Here is an 18,191-nt window from a genome sequence, read left to right on the forward strand (position 1 = left end):
CTCTTTACGCGCCCCCCGCACCCCCAGCATGTAAATAAAGGACCGGCCCGATATCAGACTGTTTTTGTGTGTGCCAATTACTTCTTTCGATGCAAATATCGCTGGAAAAACTACTAGAGAGAGAAAAAAAACACTTTTACTTTTGTGATTCCATTACTGAAGATGTTACTTTTCTAAATTCGGAGGATGTTCAAGGATCAAGAGATCAAAGTCCCCGGCGTCGAAACGGCAGCAGACAAAGCAGAAGAGGGAGGACGTCTTCTCGGTAATAATTTATGCAAGTGTCTGACAGCACTGGCGGACTGGGTCGGTAGGAGTGGCTGAGGCGCCAACAGCCGGCTTTGCATGAGTCGTGGGCTTCGTTGCTGCCGCTGCTTGAACATTTCCTGCCTGTCGGACGGACACAGAGTCGAGCCGAGCCGAGGGTGGAGGAGACGAGGAGAGGGATGGCAGAGAACTCCGAGACGTCCAGCTCCGCTCTCCGGAGATGTTTGGCCCATTCCCCCGCAGAGAGGAGCAACTCGACCGGCGTCGGGGCATCCAAGTGGATTCGACTAAACGTCGGGGGAACGTATTTTTTAACGACCAGGCAGACGCTGTGCCGGGATCCGAAATCATTCCTGTACAGACTGAGCCAAGCTGACCCCGAGCTCGACTCCGATAAGGTACATGCTAAGCTAGTCCAGCTCGTTAGCGGCGGTGCACTAGTTAGAAGCGCTTCACAGCAACTCTATTTATTTAATTCCTACGTCTGTATTGGCTTATATTTAACCTCTGTGTGTAGAAAAATAGGGAAGATTGTGGCTCATTCACCAGCTCGCTCACACGAATATTCCGTTTGGAAAAACTCATTGCTTATTCATTCTTAACGTTAAAAGCTAACTCGATTTGTGTGTGTGTGGCTACCCAGTGTTAGCACAGGCGGCTAGCGAGATTCCGACGGTCACCACATGACATACGATCTCGCTGCGAACCCGTGTGCAACTCTCTCTTTTTTGTCTTAAAATGTGATTATCCCGGCTAGTTTTTGGTGTCTTCAAATGTGGTTAATGTTCCAAGACGGCGCTGGCTTACGGCTGTGCGAGTCTTTTAAGTTTTTCAGGAAAGAAAATATCAAGTCGCCATAGTTGCTGGAAACTTTCCCCGTCCGAGGCCGTGGCATTGCGTTGCACGCACCGAGGTGTCAAATGTCAGATAGTGACAGCCAGTGAGTTTCCCATTTAGGTGGCCGGCGTTGATGCTCCTGTATGTTTTATATTTGTGTATTTGCCTAAAGAGACTTATTTTACTCGGCAACATTTTAGTCTAAAGAGGTAATTTCGAAAAATTGGCTGGCTGTCCCATTAAAATAATGGTATACTATTAAATGGTGTGCGCCCCAAACTGTCCACCTGGAGCTGCCCTGTCGCATCCATGGCATTTAAAAATAAAATAAAATAAAATAAAATGTCTGATGGTGTAATCAGCCAAACTATTCACCCAGCTTACTCCTTTCCCCTTCCTCTTCTCCAGAGATGTCTCCTGGTTAGTTTTTTTATTGTTTGCCGGGCAGTAACCAGCCTCTGTGTCGGTGCCTAATGAGCACATCACTCACTGCCAAATGGGGGTGAGTTGCTGCCGACAACTGAGAGCTCGGGATGAAGTCGTTCATCTCTGTAAATGGCCTCGATACTCCAGATGCAGCCTTTCTCCCGTTTGTCCATCTGCCGCTTAGCAGTGTGTGTGTTTCGGGGCCCCATAGTAACCGTCCAACACAAGGAATTTATGTCTGGTGCCACTGAATTGTGCCCTCTTCTTGTTATTATAGTTTTATTCCACTGCCCCTGTTATGCTCAGCTGTTGTCATCTACTCACTCATGTTAATCTTCACCTCTGGCCCCAGTTATAAACCGAGCCAAGACCGTGACCCATCTTGTATTTTCATGCAAATATCCTAATCTCTGAATAATCAGCTTGCTTTTCTGTCCGTTTATCCTCCCACAGCCTGTGGATCAGTCCATCTCAATCCCTCGTCTTAAGTGTGGAGCAGACTCTGCTGTCATTAGTGTACCTCTCCGCTTTTAATAGGGCTTCTTGTAAATTATCCTGTCAATGTATTTTAACTGGATTTTTTTTTTGAAATAAAAATATTATTATCATCATTATTTCACTGGTGTCAGCAGACCCAACAACGGTCTTGTTTTTCTGCTGCAGATGCGTTATTGCGCCTAGCAGCCAAGGAAATGAGTGGTTCATTTCTCAGTCATGCAGGCTGACGCACCTCAGCAGGGCTCTTGAGGAGAGGTGCATTATTCATATTGTTGACTGGAGCCTGTTTTGCACATCGGGGGTGCATCGGGAGAAAGTGGAGAGTACGCTGCGATGTGCACAGCCAAATAGCCCAGAGTCTTGCATCTTTTATCTTTAATTTTAAGTTTCAAATCCCAAGATTTACTTTCAGTTAATGAGCTCATGGCGCGTTTGTCATCGTCGCACATTTTGTTGAGACTGCTAGGAAGTTACTATTTCATGCTCGGACATTATAAATGCTCTAAGAAAAAAAGCTGCTTTCAGCCAGAGCGAGAGCTGAGAGAGACTCATCAACGGGCCAGTGTTCCTTCCTTTTGGTCGACTCCTGCTCCCGAAGTACTCAGATCAGGACCACTCAAGTCGAGACCTGGCTTTCTATAGCTGAGAGCTGCATTAATTTTTCAGGCACCCCATCACAAAGGATCCTTGTTCGCCCGACGTCTGTATTTCTTCTCATATTCATATCCATTTGCTGCGGAAGGAAGTTCTCTCTGCGACGTGCGTGAGAGAAATATGGCCGCATTTCTCGGCAGATACAGGTTGTCTGTCGTGCCTGAGCACACTGTGGGAGACGGCTTAAATATTTAAGAGTGATATGTCTGTCTCCCGTTCGTCTTGCAGTAAGTGCTCTGCAGGAAGCTGCAGGGTGCAGTCGGCAAATAAGGTGTGACTTAAGGTTATCGGCACTCTTTCTACCCAGTTTCAAACCATTTATTTACAATTTCCAAGAAACCAGGAAATTGCACTTGACATCGGCCTTCAAAATAAATGTGTTGTTATTGCCCTTATTTTTATATATATTTATATATATATATATATACATACACATACACACACACAAACAGTACTATTCACAGGTAATTGCAGAAGCAGAGTTTTAATTCAATGGGTTTCTCACTTTACCTTCTGCAAACTCCTGATTGCACGCATTGCCGTGCTTCCCAGCTTTTGCTGCGCATTTGCTGGAGCTGCCTTCCCCCCTCGATGGCAAAGCTTTTAGAGGACTTGAAGAAAAAAAAAAGCTGTTCTATTACTGCCTGAAGCACACGTCCATTATGCATCCCTCTCTAAATGCACTAGTGGTGTTGCCTTGCTAAGTTTTAAATGGCAGAAAGGCACGAAGTTTGGGAAAATGTCTAAATTGGCAATCAAGCAGCAGTTTTAAATGTCCTCATGCATGACATAGTTTCACACAACAGAGCCTCGATCCAACGCCTGTATTATTTAAAAGATGAGGAAGGCTTTTTTTTCTCTTTTTTTTTTAACCATGCCATTACAGCTTGTACTCCAGAGGGATTCCTGGCTCCTGCTCTTCGTGGTTCTGACTTCCACTTGGCTAAGTACCTCCAGTCATGTGACTGAGGAGATCTACTGCAACATCTTTAAACACTCTTTCTGCAGAGCACTGGTGCCTCCAGTTTGCCTGCAAGGAAACTCCATGCAGCATTTTATAACGTGCAAATAGTTTAGTTTTCTTGTTTTGTGGTTTCTGACTCTGCAAACTGTCCGTTTGGTCATTTCAGACGTGTGCTAAAAAAAAGCCATGAAGTGCGCTGTTTTATTGTTTCGCTTGTTTTATCATTGCGCTGTTTTGTATTTTGTCACTTTAGCGAAGTCACGTATTAACGTGTCTGCAGAAGTCTTCATCAAAAGTATGAGCTCCAGTGGGCGTCAGCATTCGAGATGAAACCTGTCTGATACAACAACCGTGGAGTCCGATGCTGATGTAATTTATTCATCAGATGCCTGACAGACGGCGCCAATCCTCCCAGTCCACCGATCCATATTCCACTCTGTAGTTTGCACCGGACCATGAACTTGACGCATGGTAACTTGAGACAATCTGCATGAGTGGGCTGATATGCAATCCACTAACTCACTACGTCGTCAGTGTGGCTTACCTGAAACTTTGACAGTCTAAAGGCTTTACACCAAATCTAAACTGGCCTCCAGAGCAGGCCGGGTTGTGGAGCCAGTGGACCTCACAGTTGAGCCGGGCTTATTATTTGTCTGACCCTCATCAGTACGGTTATTCTCCTGGTCCAGAGCGAAGTTGAGAGACGTGAGATTGGATAGTAATTTATTTTCTATACATATGAAGTGCTGTGTCATCTTCACGACAGTTTTGTGTAACCTTACACGTAACGGCTTAACAGCAGCAACGACTACCACGTGACGATGCATATGTGCAGCAGCCCAATCTCATCGTGGTGTCATGTGGTTAGTTTTTGTTTAGCTGCTGCTGTTTGCACTGACACAGACTTTGTGGCTGCATCCGCTGCATCCTGTCTTAGCTGATCTTTTATTTTTGCCTTCATTTTTATTTTAAATTGTGGTTAATGTGTGCATTGCACTGGCCGTTTGCTTTGGCTTCATGACCATACTGGTAGTGCAAGACAGAAGAGATGTTGATCTATAAAGGTCATGGCTCTGTACTTCTCTTTTAGCATTTAGCATCAACCTCTTACTCGCTGCTTGCTCGCCTTCCAACTCAACAGCCCTCCTTCCGCTCACCAACCAGCTCTCGCTCTGTTTGTTGCCTAGCGCTCCCCAGCCGGTGCCTCCAGAGACACAGACTTTAGCCTTTAATTAAAACAATGTACCCATTGTGTACCTCAGCCCATTCTGGAGCCCCCACTATTGCGCCCCACTGCCCCCCACCCACACAAACTGGGTCACTATCACCCCATATAATCATAACTAAATGCACAGTGTTTATGCGGCGGACTCACGAAAAAGAAAAGAAGAGTTGATAGCAGTTGATTGCTAGTTGTCTTACTGCTATTGATTTTTCACAATGAAATGATATTTCACCAATTTGTACCTCCAGAAAATATCTTCAAAGAACACAATTGGACAATTCCAACACACTGGCCTTTTACAACTGTGCTTCATTCACCTCTAGTGGTTAACAGAAAGCACTGTGTAGCTGATGTGCTACTACAGCTACTTAGATTTAACAAACCAGTCATCTCACAGCTGGTAAACTGGTAAAAAATTGCACACAACAGGGATCACACGTGTATACACATGCGCACGGCTGTACCGAACCCAATGTTTGACAGTTCTTAAGTATCTAGAACCATTTCCATGCAGTTCCAACCATGTGTTTGGTCGGAACTGGGCCTCCACACAGACCCACCTGAGCTTGCACTTAAACTTGGTCGACTATGGAAATGCAAGGAACTAACGCAGGGTAATGAGATCAGAATAGATCTCCATTGGGCTTTGGCAGGATATTTTTTCCTTTGAAAGGAGGCCAGTCGGCTAAGGTGGTTCCGAGATTCATTACAAAAGAAAATGCACTGGGACCGTTCCTCATTATTGGAAACATTAATGGATCTCCGAGTTAAATCCAAGTCTGGGCTCCTGAAGGTGAGGTGGCAGTCACTGTGTTCTTTTATTGCTATCAACTGCACACTAAAACTTCTTTAATACATAGATTATTTGCTGGTGGTGCCGCAGCTGCGTATTTTCCGAGGTTGACTCAAGGCCTATGCGTGACCGGTGCCACGGTAAACATCCTTCAGAACGTCAGGATTAGCAGGCAGTTTGCCTAAGGCCTTTCCACAGCGTCGAATGTAAATGCCATGCATGTCTGAGTCATTCTCAGTGGTTTGGCTCCTCCAAGTGACTTTTTCTTAGGCGTCAGTGCCGACTTCATCTCACTGGTCGGATTTGGCCGATCGTGAGTGGTGGTAAGCTAAGGTGCTGTCTTCCGGTCCTCCTGCTGGATTCATCCTTCTGCCTCAAATCCTCTTCTGTTCTGCTCTAATTGTTTTAGCTTCATTTCCCCATGAGACGAAGACGGTGTGCAGAAATAGGGGAATACCCAGTGGCTGCAAAGGGAATCAGGTTGAAACCCAAGACCGTCGGGAATAGCCCAGTGATATCCTCGAGCTGCTGAACACGTTCTGTGTGTGTTTTACAACCTCGGCAGTAAACTATCAGCAGAGGAGTCGACCTCGGCACTGTCATTATCTGGGGTTTTCTTGGCTTGTGCAGTGTTAATTTTTTTTAAATGGGAAATCTACCCAAGGGCTGTCATACAGCACTGGATTTTTTTTTTTCAAAGGGTAATGTTGACTGAAAGTGCGTAAGATTCAGTGGCACCTAATGGCGAGAATGCAATTTAAATGTTTTTGATTTTCCTCCTGATCTGACCTTGTTCTTTTACCTGCTGTAATTTCAAGATACAATCACAACCTTGAGAAAATCTATATTCTGCACTGATGTAAGAAATGGTGAGGCAATATTGCCGCCTCCCTGAAAAGTTGCCCTGCTCTTTCTAAAAATGTATTCAACTAGTTTTCCTTAAAAATGGCTGTTGAAGTCCTGCATTGGACCTTCAGAGGGTTTCCAGGTCAACTCTAGTCTGGATTTGTCACTTTTTGTGAAATGTAATGGAATCAACAATGTGCCACATTCACTGTGATCACCGTTGCATTCTGGGTTCCACTCCTTCTGTTGTGTTCCCACACATTCTAAACCAGAACACTGTTTTCACTTTGCAGAAAAAACTAGTAATTTATAGGCGTTTGAAATCTCTCCCTTATGTGAAAACGGCCACAGATGTTAAGAGGCAGCATTTTTTTTTCAGGTTCAGGTTAAGAAAAAGCTGCATTCCAGGATCTGCAAGGAAAACATGTGAAGACGGCTGCGCTTCTGAAAATTCCAGTATTTTTTTTAGGTGGCAATCCACTTCTTTCTAACTGGACGCACTGCGTTTTGAGTTTGCACACTACTGCTGCTCCCTGTTTCTCAGCACCGTCTGCAGCGATGGATCAATGGAGGCTGGCGTTCACCGGCACTTTTCTTCACTACGTGGAACGTGTCTCGAATTACTACTGATGGCGTTGGATTGAACTGACCTTTATGGAAGCACTTTAGCCTCAACACATTTTCTTTTTTTGCGTCAGGTGTTTGATTTTAATCCCTGCTCGACCAAAGCACTTTGTGTGGAGCACTTTCCTCCTGATTTCTTTTTTGTTGCAACAAAAGTGCTTTTGGCTTTTCCGCTGATCGTCACTGCTCCCTGTTTCTGCTTTTTTTCCAGGATGAAACCGGTGCCTATCTCATTGACAGAGACCCCACATACTTTGGGCCAGTGCTGAACTACTTGAGGCATGGCAAACTGGTGCTCAACAGGGACCTGGCCGAGGAAGGTAACGTCTCCATGGAAACTGATGCTGTGCATATAGGGCCCCATTAAAAGTGGTGTTATTTGTTATTAGTATTATTATTATTATTATTGTTTTTATTTTATGTTTACATCAAAATCTAGATGCTTTACAATTGGAACTTCCTTGTGTGGGCCATGTAACCAAAAAGGATGGAGAAAATAAACCTTGAAAAGCAGTAAATCCAATGCTAAACAGATTGACTGTTGACTCTGGGGAAATTAAACGGGCAAATTAAATTTCAGTGACTGAGTGAAGTTAATGTACCTCTTTAAATGCCCGTGCTGTGTGTATTTGTATTCTTTAGTCAGGAGGAGCTCTCAAAGAAATAACTTCTTCCAAGCTTTATTGATATTTTACTCCAAATGAATTATGAATGAATTATGAATAACTGGTAGAGACCGAGAAAAGGAGTAATGGTTTGGTTGGTTCAATAAATGCACTTTAAAAACAGGAGGAATACCAGCATTCATGTTAGTCTGGCCATTGTTTGTTTGCTGTGTGGCTTAAAGTCACTTTTCTTTTTTTTCTTTTTTTTTTTTAACTTTTACTAGTATTACTAGTATTTTCGCTTGAGAAAGTCCCTTAGAACAAAAGAAAACAAAAAACAACATTTCGTTTGCTGTGATTTTCACTACCCTAAAAGCGTGAAACCTTCTTTGGTTGCAGGTGTGCTGGAAGAAGCCGAGTTCTACAACATCACATCGTTAATAAAGCTCATCAAGGACAAGATCAGGGAACGTGACTGCAAGACATCTCAGGTGTGTGAAGCTCCTGTTTACGTACTTCAGTCCGGCACTGTGGCTCTCGTCACTATTATTGTCACTATTACTTGTCACGATAAAACGTGTCATTGGTTCCCGTCCTCAGGTCCCAGTCAAGCATGTGTACCGGGTGCTGCAGTGCCAGGAGGAGGAGCTGACGCAGATGGTGTCCACCATGTCTGACGGCTGGAAGTTCGAGCAAGTGAGTCTTGCAGGCAGCGCACACGGCAGCGCTCCTCCTTCCATGTGCTTCACCCATCCTGCTATGCTTCACATTGACCCAGAAAGTCCAATCTCCAATTTTTGGAAATGGCCCTGCGGGGGGGTGAGGGTGAACGGGGGGTTGGGAAGCTGGAACAACAAATCCCTTTCTTTGTCACGTCCGCATACATGATCCGGGCATCCTTTCTGTGCTCTGATTGGTTATTGCAGCTTGTCAGTATAGGTTACGGGCGGGCCCGCCAGTCAGAGTTTCTGCTGATTGTGTCAAGGGAGGTGAAGGGAGAGGAGTCTACTTTGCCAAACAACAGCAGAGAGGTGTGTCCCACAAATCTCTGTCCACGGGCTGGTCACTGCATGGTCCCCATATTGTCCACACACAACCTGCCGGCCATTGTTTGTCCTTAGTAGACACAGACTTCTTGATATATATTTATTTTCCACTTTTCTGTGCTTCTTTTCAGTTGAGTCTTTTGAGTGATGTTTTTTGTTTTAATATTGTTTTTACTGCTTGCTCACCAGTGAGATTCAGAAGACATGATGGCACTTTTCGTTTCTGTCTATGGCTTCATTTCATGACAGTCGTGTTTAAATCTCAATGCATTCGCACTTTGTTCCGCTTTTGTGTTTGGCTTTGACGAAGCTGCCCGGCTGTTCATGGGAGACAATGCTGTGATGAAGTGATGCTTATTTAAAAATTTACATTTTTTTTCAAGGTAAGTTAAGGGTAACTAAAACTAGCTTATCAATGTAGGTTCAAAGTAACAACGTCATGGCAGGAATGCAGACGGTCAGAGGGGAAACCTCACCCCTAGAAGTCGTGTGCTCGGTGAGAAAAAAGCTCAATCGAAGCTTTAACCAAACGGCTACTGGCCTGTTAGGGGCTGTTTACATGGAGACCAATTTTGTTTTTTTTTAACCGCACATTTTCGCAAACGCTCTCGAAAAAAAACGCGTTTGCACGACGGCGTATTCAAAATAAATTACCGTTTACACAGATACGTTGAAAATGACTGAAAACGCCGCAAGACTACTCCCTGAATTCTGAGGAAGGAGAAGAACACCTGAAGCTTGAAGTGCTTAAAGAAGCAGGAGCTCGCTAACAACATTAGCACCACTAAGAACAGAAAGAAAGATCGCTGGTGAAAAGACGGTGTGGTTAAACGACAGAGTTGAACTTCTGCTTCGAATTACTTTAGAACACAAAGATTTAAAATGTACATGTTAAGATTTACTGGGAGACGTGCCAGTAAAAGTGCACTTGCATTTATACCATTTAGGTTTCCTGCCTCAACATCCCAGTCCGCCGACCCAAAAGAAAATGATTAAAAAGTAAAACGGGAGGTTTGCAAATTATTTTCGTTGTGTTTATTTTCACTTTGCACACAATCCACAATTTGGCAGGCAATTTGTTGTACGTCATGCAGAACCGTCAAGGTTTTGCCTCACGTCCAGGCTTTAGCTGGATAGTAGCTGGATTATTTGGTCGTTTAACACCTAATGTAGGAGCAAATGCCTAACAACAACAAGTCTTGGGCAGCAAGCGGTGGCTAATGAGGCGGTGCATGTCTGAACACGCACACCTGGGCGCAGAGGGTTTACACGCTGCCTGCAGTGTACACACACAGGCTCGCCATTCAGCAGCGAGAGCGCTGGCTCACGAGCGGGGATGTTTGCCGTATTCATTTAGCCGCTCGCGCATCGACCTCATGCATGTGGTTTGTTTATGATAATTGTGGTCCCCCATTACTTTCTCCCCGTGTGCTTTTGTGTCTTTAATTTAAACTGACATGACAGGGAGCTGGAGCTTAATGTAACGTTAGTACAAGGATCATGTGACTGCAGTTTGTCATTTTACCAAATATTGTCACAAACAGTATTTGAAGAAAAAGAAAATCGGGTTCCAAAATCAGCAGGGCAATAAAATGTCGAGGAATATAGAATAGCGTTCCTTTTTTTTATAAATGTTTATAAAACACTAAAGGTTAAGTTGTAAGCCAGCCTTTGATGCGATCACTAATGGTGATGTTTCTTTAAGTATAATCTTTAGTGTTCTGAGTCAATTAGGAGGGCATGAGATAAAGAAACTACACCTGGTGTAAGAAGGAAACCACCACAAGTCAAAAAGACGATGCAAGCTTTGTGAATAGCACTGAGCTCTCTTGTAGTTTTCCTCTGTGGTCAGGAGATAACGTCGCTCGCGACACTCTACTATCTGCTCAGATCCCAGCATTCACTCCAAACAAGCCTGGTCCCACCAAGTCAAGCCTGCCAAAACCACAAATCAGCATGTTGGCTTCCTTGTGGTCAAGCCCTCACACAGCCCCTTCTGTCTGCCTGTCTGCCTCTGGTGTCCTCGTTGTCATTCTCAAAAAATCATTTTAATTATCTTATTTGTGTGTGCACACACACACACACACACACACACACACACACACACAAATGATTTAAATGATTTAAACGATATATCATTTTTCCTTGATGCGTCCAAGGCTGAGCAGCTCAGTGCTAATTAGGTATGTAACAGTATTCAAACTTCATTAGTCACAGTAATCAATCAATTTTTTTTATATAATATTGAAAAGGCAAAAAAAAAAAAATGACAATATGTGCCACTTTATCAAACAAGGAATTACCAATATTTGCTGCACCTTTTCCCCTTTCTTATTTCTCTATGTGTCCTACTTACCACTCACTGTGTCAGTTGAGTTTCCATTCCAATCATGGGCTGATGGTAAATGTAGTTCTGGAGATAGTCCACTCTGCTTAGCTGCTCCTGGTAGAAAACGGCCTATACACATTGAAGTCTGTGTCTTTGTTTCATGTCCATCATGACACAGACACTTTTTTCACTGTGATGCCTTAAAATTGACAATATTGTTATGTCACTAATGATGGGCTAATTATGTATTGAGCAAAAGTGGAGACTTGACACTGTCATCTTTAAAGTCTTTCAGTTGATTTTGGTGCCACCTTGTCTTGCTGTGTTTGCCGACGTTTTATGCTTAGTGTTGTACATGTGCAACTTAAACACCCTGATCCTCCTCCACTGCTGTCTGTCTGAATAGAAGCACGTAAAAAAACAAATCCCGGAAGTGGGTTGCATTCACTTTTTATTTTAGCCCCAACAATTTCAGCCATCCTTGTAGACTCTCCTATAATTTTTTTTAATGTGTCCGCACCTCTGTTTTCCCACCACGAGTAACCCAGTTTTTTTTTTGTCTTTCCTTTTTACACTTTAATTGGCGCTAAAACAAGCTCTTCGTCTGCACTCTCTGCTCTTGTGTCCCCCTGCAGCTGGTCAGCATAGGCTCCTCTTACAACTACGGAAACGAAGACCAAGCCGAGTTCCTATGCGTGGTGTCCAAGGAGCTGCACAATCAATCATACGGGACAAACAGTGAGCCCAGTGAGAAGGCTAAGGTGAGTGTGTGTGTGTGTCTGGAGGATGGAGAGGAGGGAAGAAAAAGTCCATCCATAGCAAACACGTCTGAGTGATGGCTCGGCCTGGATGCTTTAAATGCGCTGCATTTATGAACATGCCAGCGGGGGCCACTGAAAGCACCTATGGTTAATTGATGAGAAACCTCCATGAAAGAGAACACTGTGAATATTCAGTCCCCTGGTTTGAAGAAGAAGAGGGGGAAAAAACTGCACACAACCCGACCTGGCAGATGACAGAAATAAGAAGAGAGCGGCGTAGACGTTTGATTTCAGCAGCCTCCAAATAAAGTAAATAATAAATAGAATAAATGGAACCTGTGTTGTGTGCGTTCAGGGAGCGCAGGTCTGCAGAGAAGTCTTCGCAGCGAGGCCTGTTGTGTCTCTGAAGGGGCCGGGGAGTGAACCAGGGGGGACACCCCCAAAGAACTTCACATCTCCTCAGCCCTCCCTCCCCCCACCCTCCAACCCCCAAATGCAGTCGAAGTGCTCAACGACACACATAGTTGAAACTGCCTTGATGAATGTTCTTTTTCCCTTTTTGACTGGACTCTTTCTGAATGTGGTTTTCCCCTCTCAACACAACCCTTGTTATTTTTTTTTCATCATTCTCTCCTCTCATCTGACTCATTTCACTCATGCCTCTCTGATCTTCTTCTGTACCATCTGCATGCTGCATGTTGCTCAGAGCGAGGACGACGACACGGATTATGAAATGAATGATTCTGATTAGGGCTGAGCAGTTGTGACCCACCGGTGAGCGTTCAAGTGCTCATAGTCCCTCCACGGCGCCTCCCTACTCTGTCCTGCTGTCCCTCCCTTTCTCCCCCTGGTCTCCTCCACGCAGCGGAGCTCACGTTTGCTTTCAAAGGCTGCTGAATCCGATCTCACACACACACACACACACACACACTGGCTGCTTTTGAACGTTACGGGAAGACGTAATTGAATACCAAAGTTCTCCTGTTGGAATGTTTTCAGCGTCTTGAAAACCAGACTTGGTATAAATGCAGCCTCGTAGATGGAAAGTGAACTTGGATGAGCCCAAAGCTCGCTGTATTAAACTAGACACTTCCTGCTGAGACGGCTTGAAGTTCTTCTGCAGGTCAGACTCTCTTTGAAAGCTGGCAAGAGCTCTGTTTGTTTTCGCAGCACCCTTTGACCTTTGCTCACAGCTTTAATCGATGGCATCTTGTCTTTACATCAGCAGCAGCTGAAATGAATGGAGTGTTTTATTAATAGAAAAAAAATATTTAAACAAAAGTCTTAAGTCTGTGTAACGCTCAACAGTTTTCCTGACGGAGAATGAAAATGACGAAATTTAGTTTCATAAAGTGAATTTGTTCCTGATGAGAAACTCATAATTGGCATTTTGCATTTTCCAGCGTGCTTTGTGACATAAATGATAAAAGTTCAGTGTTCTGGTTTTCATTCAATAGAAAATTAAACTGACAAGCACTCAAATGGACCTCAGTGATCTGGTTCTTTGAGAGAAATTTAGGTTTAGTTTTTGAATGCTGTTCAAGAAGTTCAAATTAAATATTTGAGTTGCCATTACTAAGTCTGTTTATGCAATTTCTCTTGATGTTACAATCTAGGAAGGTTGTAAATTACCAGTTATCCAAAACTATTGGTATTATTTTTCAAAAGAAATCCCCAAATCCCCACATTTTTGCTTGTTTAAAATAAACGAATGTCTCTCTCGACACAACACAATGATTATGTAATAATCTCCGTGTGAAAGGCTGAATACCGACTCCGGAGCGCAAAGTGCTCAGAGTAGTCGAGCCGCTGGATAAATACAGACCATTTCACAGCAATACTTGCCGCCACAGCCAAGGCAGGATTTTCCCTTTTTACCTCTCTCGCTATTTCTTTGTCAGCCCGCGATGCCCCCCCCGGGAGCCGTGGACGTGGTCACAGCATCGTGTCACTCCAGCGCCGAGGTTGACGGCGCCTGACTTGCAGCTCGGCACCACGAGCTCACCCATTATTGGCCCCCGCCACCCCTTGGCGCAAGGCTTTTCTCTCCCCTGCTTTGTGCAAACATTTCCCCTTTTCTCCGCTCTCTATTCAGTGTGTGTTTGATTCAGGCGGCACGTTGGGTAAATGCACGGACGCCCCTGGCTGGGAGAGCGAGTCCCAGTGGGAGGAGCCAGTGAGGGACTGACAGTGACTGACTCAACATGCCCCTGTTTCTTGCAAATTGGCTTTCGACGCGCGGCGCATTCACTCCGTTTGTGTTTTTTCCGTCTCTGCCCCTGCAGATCCTTCAGGAAAGAGGCTCCCGGATGTGAAGAGGACTCGGTGTGACGAGCGCCAGATGTTATGATGCAAACATATCATCGTTGTGAAAGAACGTTTGGCACAATGGAGATTCAAAGGGGGGATTGTGCATTTATTTTGTTGATTTCCCCCCTCCCCCTCCCCCTCAGTTTTGGTTTTAATTTGTTGATGTAAATAAGTCTGTTGACTGACGATTTGTGCCTGTATATTTGAACTGGACCTTTTTTCTTCTTTCTTTTTTTTTTAAATCAGCACCAATTCTCTTTTTTTCTAATCAAGTCAGGATTCAAAGTCTACATATGTTTTATGCTATAAAGTATGGCCATCGTCACATAAGGCCAATAATTCACTCAGGGTCATCTGTAAGGTTAATTCTTATATTCTCAGATTAAAGGGTCTGGTAAGGGATCAGTTTGGTCTTCATTTCAAAGTTAAAAAAATAATCATTGTTCAGTGATGCTAAGAAGGGAATATGGGCTTTTTTAATGTGAACCTCACCCCAGTAAAAACAACAAAAAGTGACTCAGTTACACAGATCTGTGATCATGAGGAACCTGGTTAAACTATTTTATGATGCTGCAATTCATTTAAGTTAAAAAACACATCAACAGAGATCAAGATCAAATGCAATTTTCACACTGCATGAAAAGGAATGTCAGCTTAACTGATTTCCTTCTTTTTAAAATAAATCCTCATCAGTTATTAGAAGGTTAAATAAAAATAACCAATAATAAATCAAAATAAAGCAAACTTAAGGGACAGAGCAAAGAATAAGACTAATCTATTTCACGAGTTAAAGATCACATACTGTTTGCTTTGCTCTGTACTGGAGCTGTTCGATACCATGTACAATATCTGCTAATGTTATTAACCCTGCGGCCTAAAGACTTATTAGTTATTTACTCTTGATTTAGGTTATAATTTTATTTCCATTTTGTTTTTTTTAATAAGGGTAAAGTTTCAAAAGTACTGGACATTTCTAAAAGCAACACATCTGTTCAGAATGTTGCGTTACAGAGTCATAAATCTGCTGCTTCTGCAATGTGCACTTTTAGTTAAGATGTAAAATTACTCGAATATCTGTAGTACAGGGCCAGTGTGTACATTTTAGCAGCATCTAGTGATAAGAAAGCATATCGCAACCAATAATGACCTAATCCCATTTTGCATCATTCTGACTGGTCAGGATGAAACGGTGAATCGCGGAGCCGATCAGTGTTCTGGGTTCCTGTCGTCCTGTGGTGTCCAACGCCCTGCAAGTGGACCGACTCTTTCTATGAGCACACATGCTTATTATTTGCAAGTGATCATACAACTGTTAACTTGCTGACTTTATCTCAAAATCATCGTCAAGTATTTTTTTTTTTTCCATTTTAATGCCAGTAGAGCCCTTTAAATGTTACTCGTTGGGCCTTTAATGTTAAATTTAATGTTGATACTTTCATTTCTTAACTTTGCAAATCAATTTGTGACTTCCTCATGTTCATAATCTAAGGTTAACTGCTGAAACGGTCGAGGATGTTTCAGATGGGAATTTTTTTTTAATTTTTTTTTTGTCTTGGCAGTGGAGCCCTTGGTGTCTTAATTGTTTTTCACAAGGATTTCTGAGTTATCTCGAACTAGTGTGAGCATTTAATTTTATTTTTTTATTCTAATCTCTTTCTCTTTTTTTTTTGTCTTTTTTGAGGGAAGGTGTTTGAGGTGTGGGGAAGGTTCAGGCTGGAACTGTTTTGAAAGCAGTGGTGAAGTACTTTCTGATCATATCGGGGAGTTTATGGTGTAAATAATCCAAATTCAATATTTAACTTTGACAAGATACTGCACGATTTGTACACTGTATAGAAAGGGCAACTTCGAATGTGAGTTGTTTATACTGGATCTTTGGGTGGACAAACTCTGGACATTGTTATCATGGGGTTTTTGCATCATTTGTACACGATTCCAGAGATTTGAGTTGGGGTTGTTGGAGTGGCTGACACTGAACACGGTGTATTACATTGACAACATGCCTGGAACATAAACATGTTTGATAACTAATAACAAAGCTACACTTGGCTGTCTATGAAGTTGACTGTTACATTTAAAAAAGAAAAAAAATATTTTTTTCCTGCATTGTGATAGATTCTTCTAAGCTTTTTTTTTTATTGTTTAGATTAAGAACACAGCATTACAAGCACTACAGTGGAAAAAGAAAACACTGTGCACATTGCTTTTGGAGCCTGTAATGTTGTTCATGTAAATACTGCATTTCGAAAGACGTTTTTCTTTTTTTATAGAGTTCTTTTCAGGTTTGATGTGTGGTCTTTTTGATAGATTGGATATCGCATTCACAGATAAAATCGTTTTAGTGTTGCCTTTTTCCCTATGACCAAAATCAAATGTCTTATGTGTATTGCACACATTTATCTTAGTGTCAGGGATGAGTTGATTTTTCTTAAATGCTGGCACACTTTGTACATACAGACTTGTTAACTACACGCAAACCTCTATTTAATCACATGTTCACATATACACTTGACTAAAATCAATTTTTATATTGACTGAGAAACGAGTATGGATGCATGTTTTTATATATCTATCGATAGTTATCTATGACCACAAGGACAGACACACACAGACACACACAAGGGCTTTTAAAGTGCAAGATTTGAATTTTTGCAGAGGTTCACTCAAGTCAACTGGATTTCCTACCAGAGCTAGGCTATGTTTACATTTGTTATAGTATTCTGAAGCCTTCCAACGACGTACTGTCTTGCACTCCCTCACAGGCATCAACTTTCATCCGGGTTTTGTGAGCACTCCAGAAGAACTGATATTGACACGGACGTAGTAACCCTGACTCCATCTGTTTCTGACAGCCTATGCTTGAGCGTTGTAGACAATCTTGCTTTCCGACCGCCAATGGCATGCTTACTTTTGTAATAGGAATAACTGAGCAGTTGTTTATTAGCTCTTCTTGTAAGGCTTTGTTTTCCCCTCCAAGCAATGAGATTTTCTGTATTGGTGTGTTTTGATTCACTTGGTTATTTTGTAAGCTCATTTGATACACTCTGAGGTGACTTTGAGGTGTTGTTTTTTGTTTGTTTTTTTCACACACCCCTCCCCCCGTCCCACTTCTTTATTTCTTTTACAAACAGGTTGTCTGATTTAGTGTTTGGCATTGAGAATTGGTTTATTCTATGGACAAACTTATCATATCTGTAGCCTATTGATTATAAGTGCCCAGCTAGTTTTACATTATCACACACAACCCACAGAGCACTGTAATGCATGATTGAAGATCACACTTGTAATCAGAGGAGGTTTGCCATTTCCTCCGTCTTGAAATTAGATCAATGAAAAGGCTTCTCATATCACTATATAGATCACTTGGACATGATCTTATGCAATGTTTGAAATAAACCAAGTATGAGATTAAGGGGAAATGTCTAAATGGTCTTGAATAAGGTAAACTCAATAAAAGAAAAAACTTGTCATTCATGTCTCTTTTTAATGGCATTTGGTTTGCCAAAAAAAAAAAACGTTTTTTTTTTTTTTTAAATTCAAATGGAATGTGTTTCTTAATTCACGTTAAAGAAGTCAATTAATTTTTCACTGAAGTCCTAAATTGGTAAATCTTGAGAAAAAAAAAGGAAAAAACTAAAATTTTGTTATATAGCGACCTCGTGCGTCGACTGTATTAAACCGTCTGCAAGGGTTTAGTTGTCTTAGTAAGTGCCAGTCCAAATATAAAATACAAAATATTCCACTTAATCAAGTGATTTATTATCATTTTGATTATGTAGGAATATAAATCAAACTCAATGTCGGTTTCACGGCCAACGATGTCACGTTATTGTAATAAATTCTTAGGCGGCCAATCTGTGTTTGGTTTCGGTCTGGAGAAAGGTGCATAGTGGTGAAGATAGAAATCTTCCTCTACTGGGAGAATGGTGTGTTTCGCGTCTTCAAACCCAATAGGTTTAAAATAATAAAACAATGGTTGATTTTTATATTGGTACTCTAAACCTGA

General features: G+C 42.4%; 1 protein-coding gene across 2 annotated transcripts; it reads left to right on the forward strand.

The window, feature by feature from the left end:
- The first annotated feature begins 67 nt into the window (after positions 1-67).
- kctd5b (potassium channel tetramerization domain containing 5b) lies at positions 68-17,597 on the forward strand. 2 transcript variants are annotated; one of them, XM_076034496.1, is made up of 7 exons: positions 68-665; positions 7,346-7,454; positions 8,139-8,230; positions 8,340-8,435; positions 8,666-8,770; positions 11,750-11,875; positions 14,161-17,597. In XM_076034496.1, exons 1-7 carry the CDS (start codon positions 447-449, stop codon positions 14,188-14,190), a joined length of 777 nt encoding a protein of 258 aa, XP_075890611.1. In that variant the 5' UTR covers positions 68-446; the 3' UTR covers positions 14,191-17,597. The 2 variants fall into 2 exon arrangements, with proteins under 2 accessions (XP_075890611.1, XP_075890612.1); XM_076034497.1 differs by lacking the exon at positions 8,666-8,770 and having other exon boundaries at positions 83-665.
- The last annotated feature ends 594 nt before the right edge of the window (positions 17,598-18,191 follow it).

This window comes from Nelusetta ayraudi, unplaced genomic scaffold (assembly GCF_046127955.1).
Source record: "Nelusetta ayraudi isolate G7.1 ecotype Tasmania unplaced genomic scaffold, CSIRO-AGI_Nayr_v1 ptg000042l, whole genome shotgun sequence".
NCBI lineage: Eukaryota > Metazoa > Chordata > Actinopteri > Tetraodontiformes > Monacanthidae > Nelusetta > Nelusetta ayraudi.

Bases quoted from the DNA above. Each gene is read 5' to 3' on its own strand.
- kctd5b (XM_076034496.1), top strand. From the start codon at position 447: ATGGCAGAGAACTCCGAGACGTCCAGCTCCGCTCTCCGGAGATGTTTG. The intron at 7,455-8,138 runs GTAACGTCTCCA...CTTTGGTTGCAG, and splicing joins CAGGGACCTGGCCGAGGAAG to GTGTGCTGGAAGAAGCCGAG. The intron at 8,231-8,339 runs GTGTGTGAAGCT...TCCCGTCCTCAG, and splicing joins GTGACTGCAAGACATCTCAG to GTCCCAGTCAAGCATGTGTA.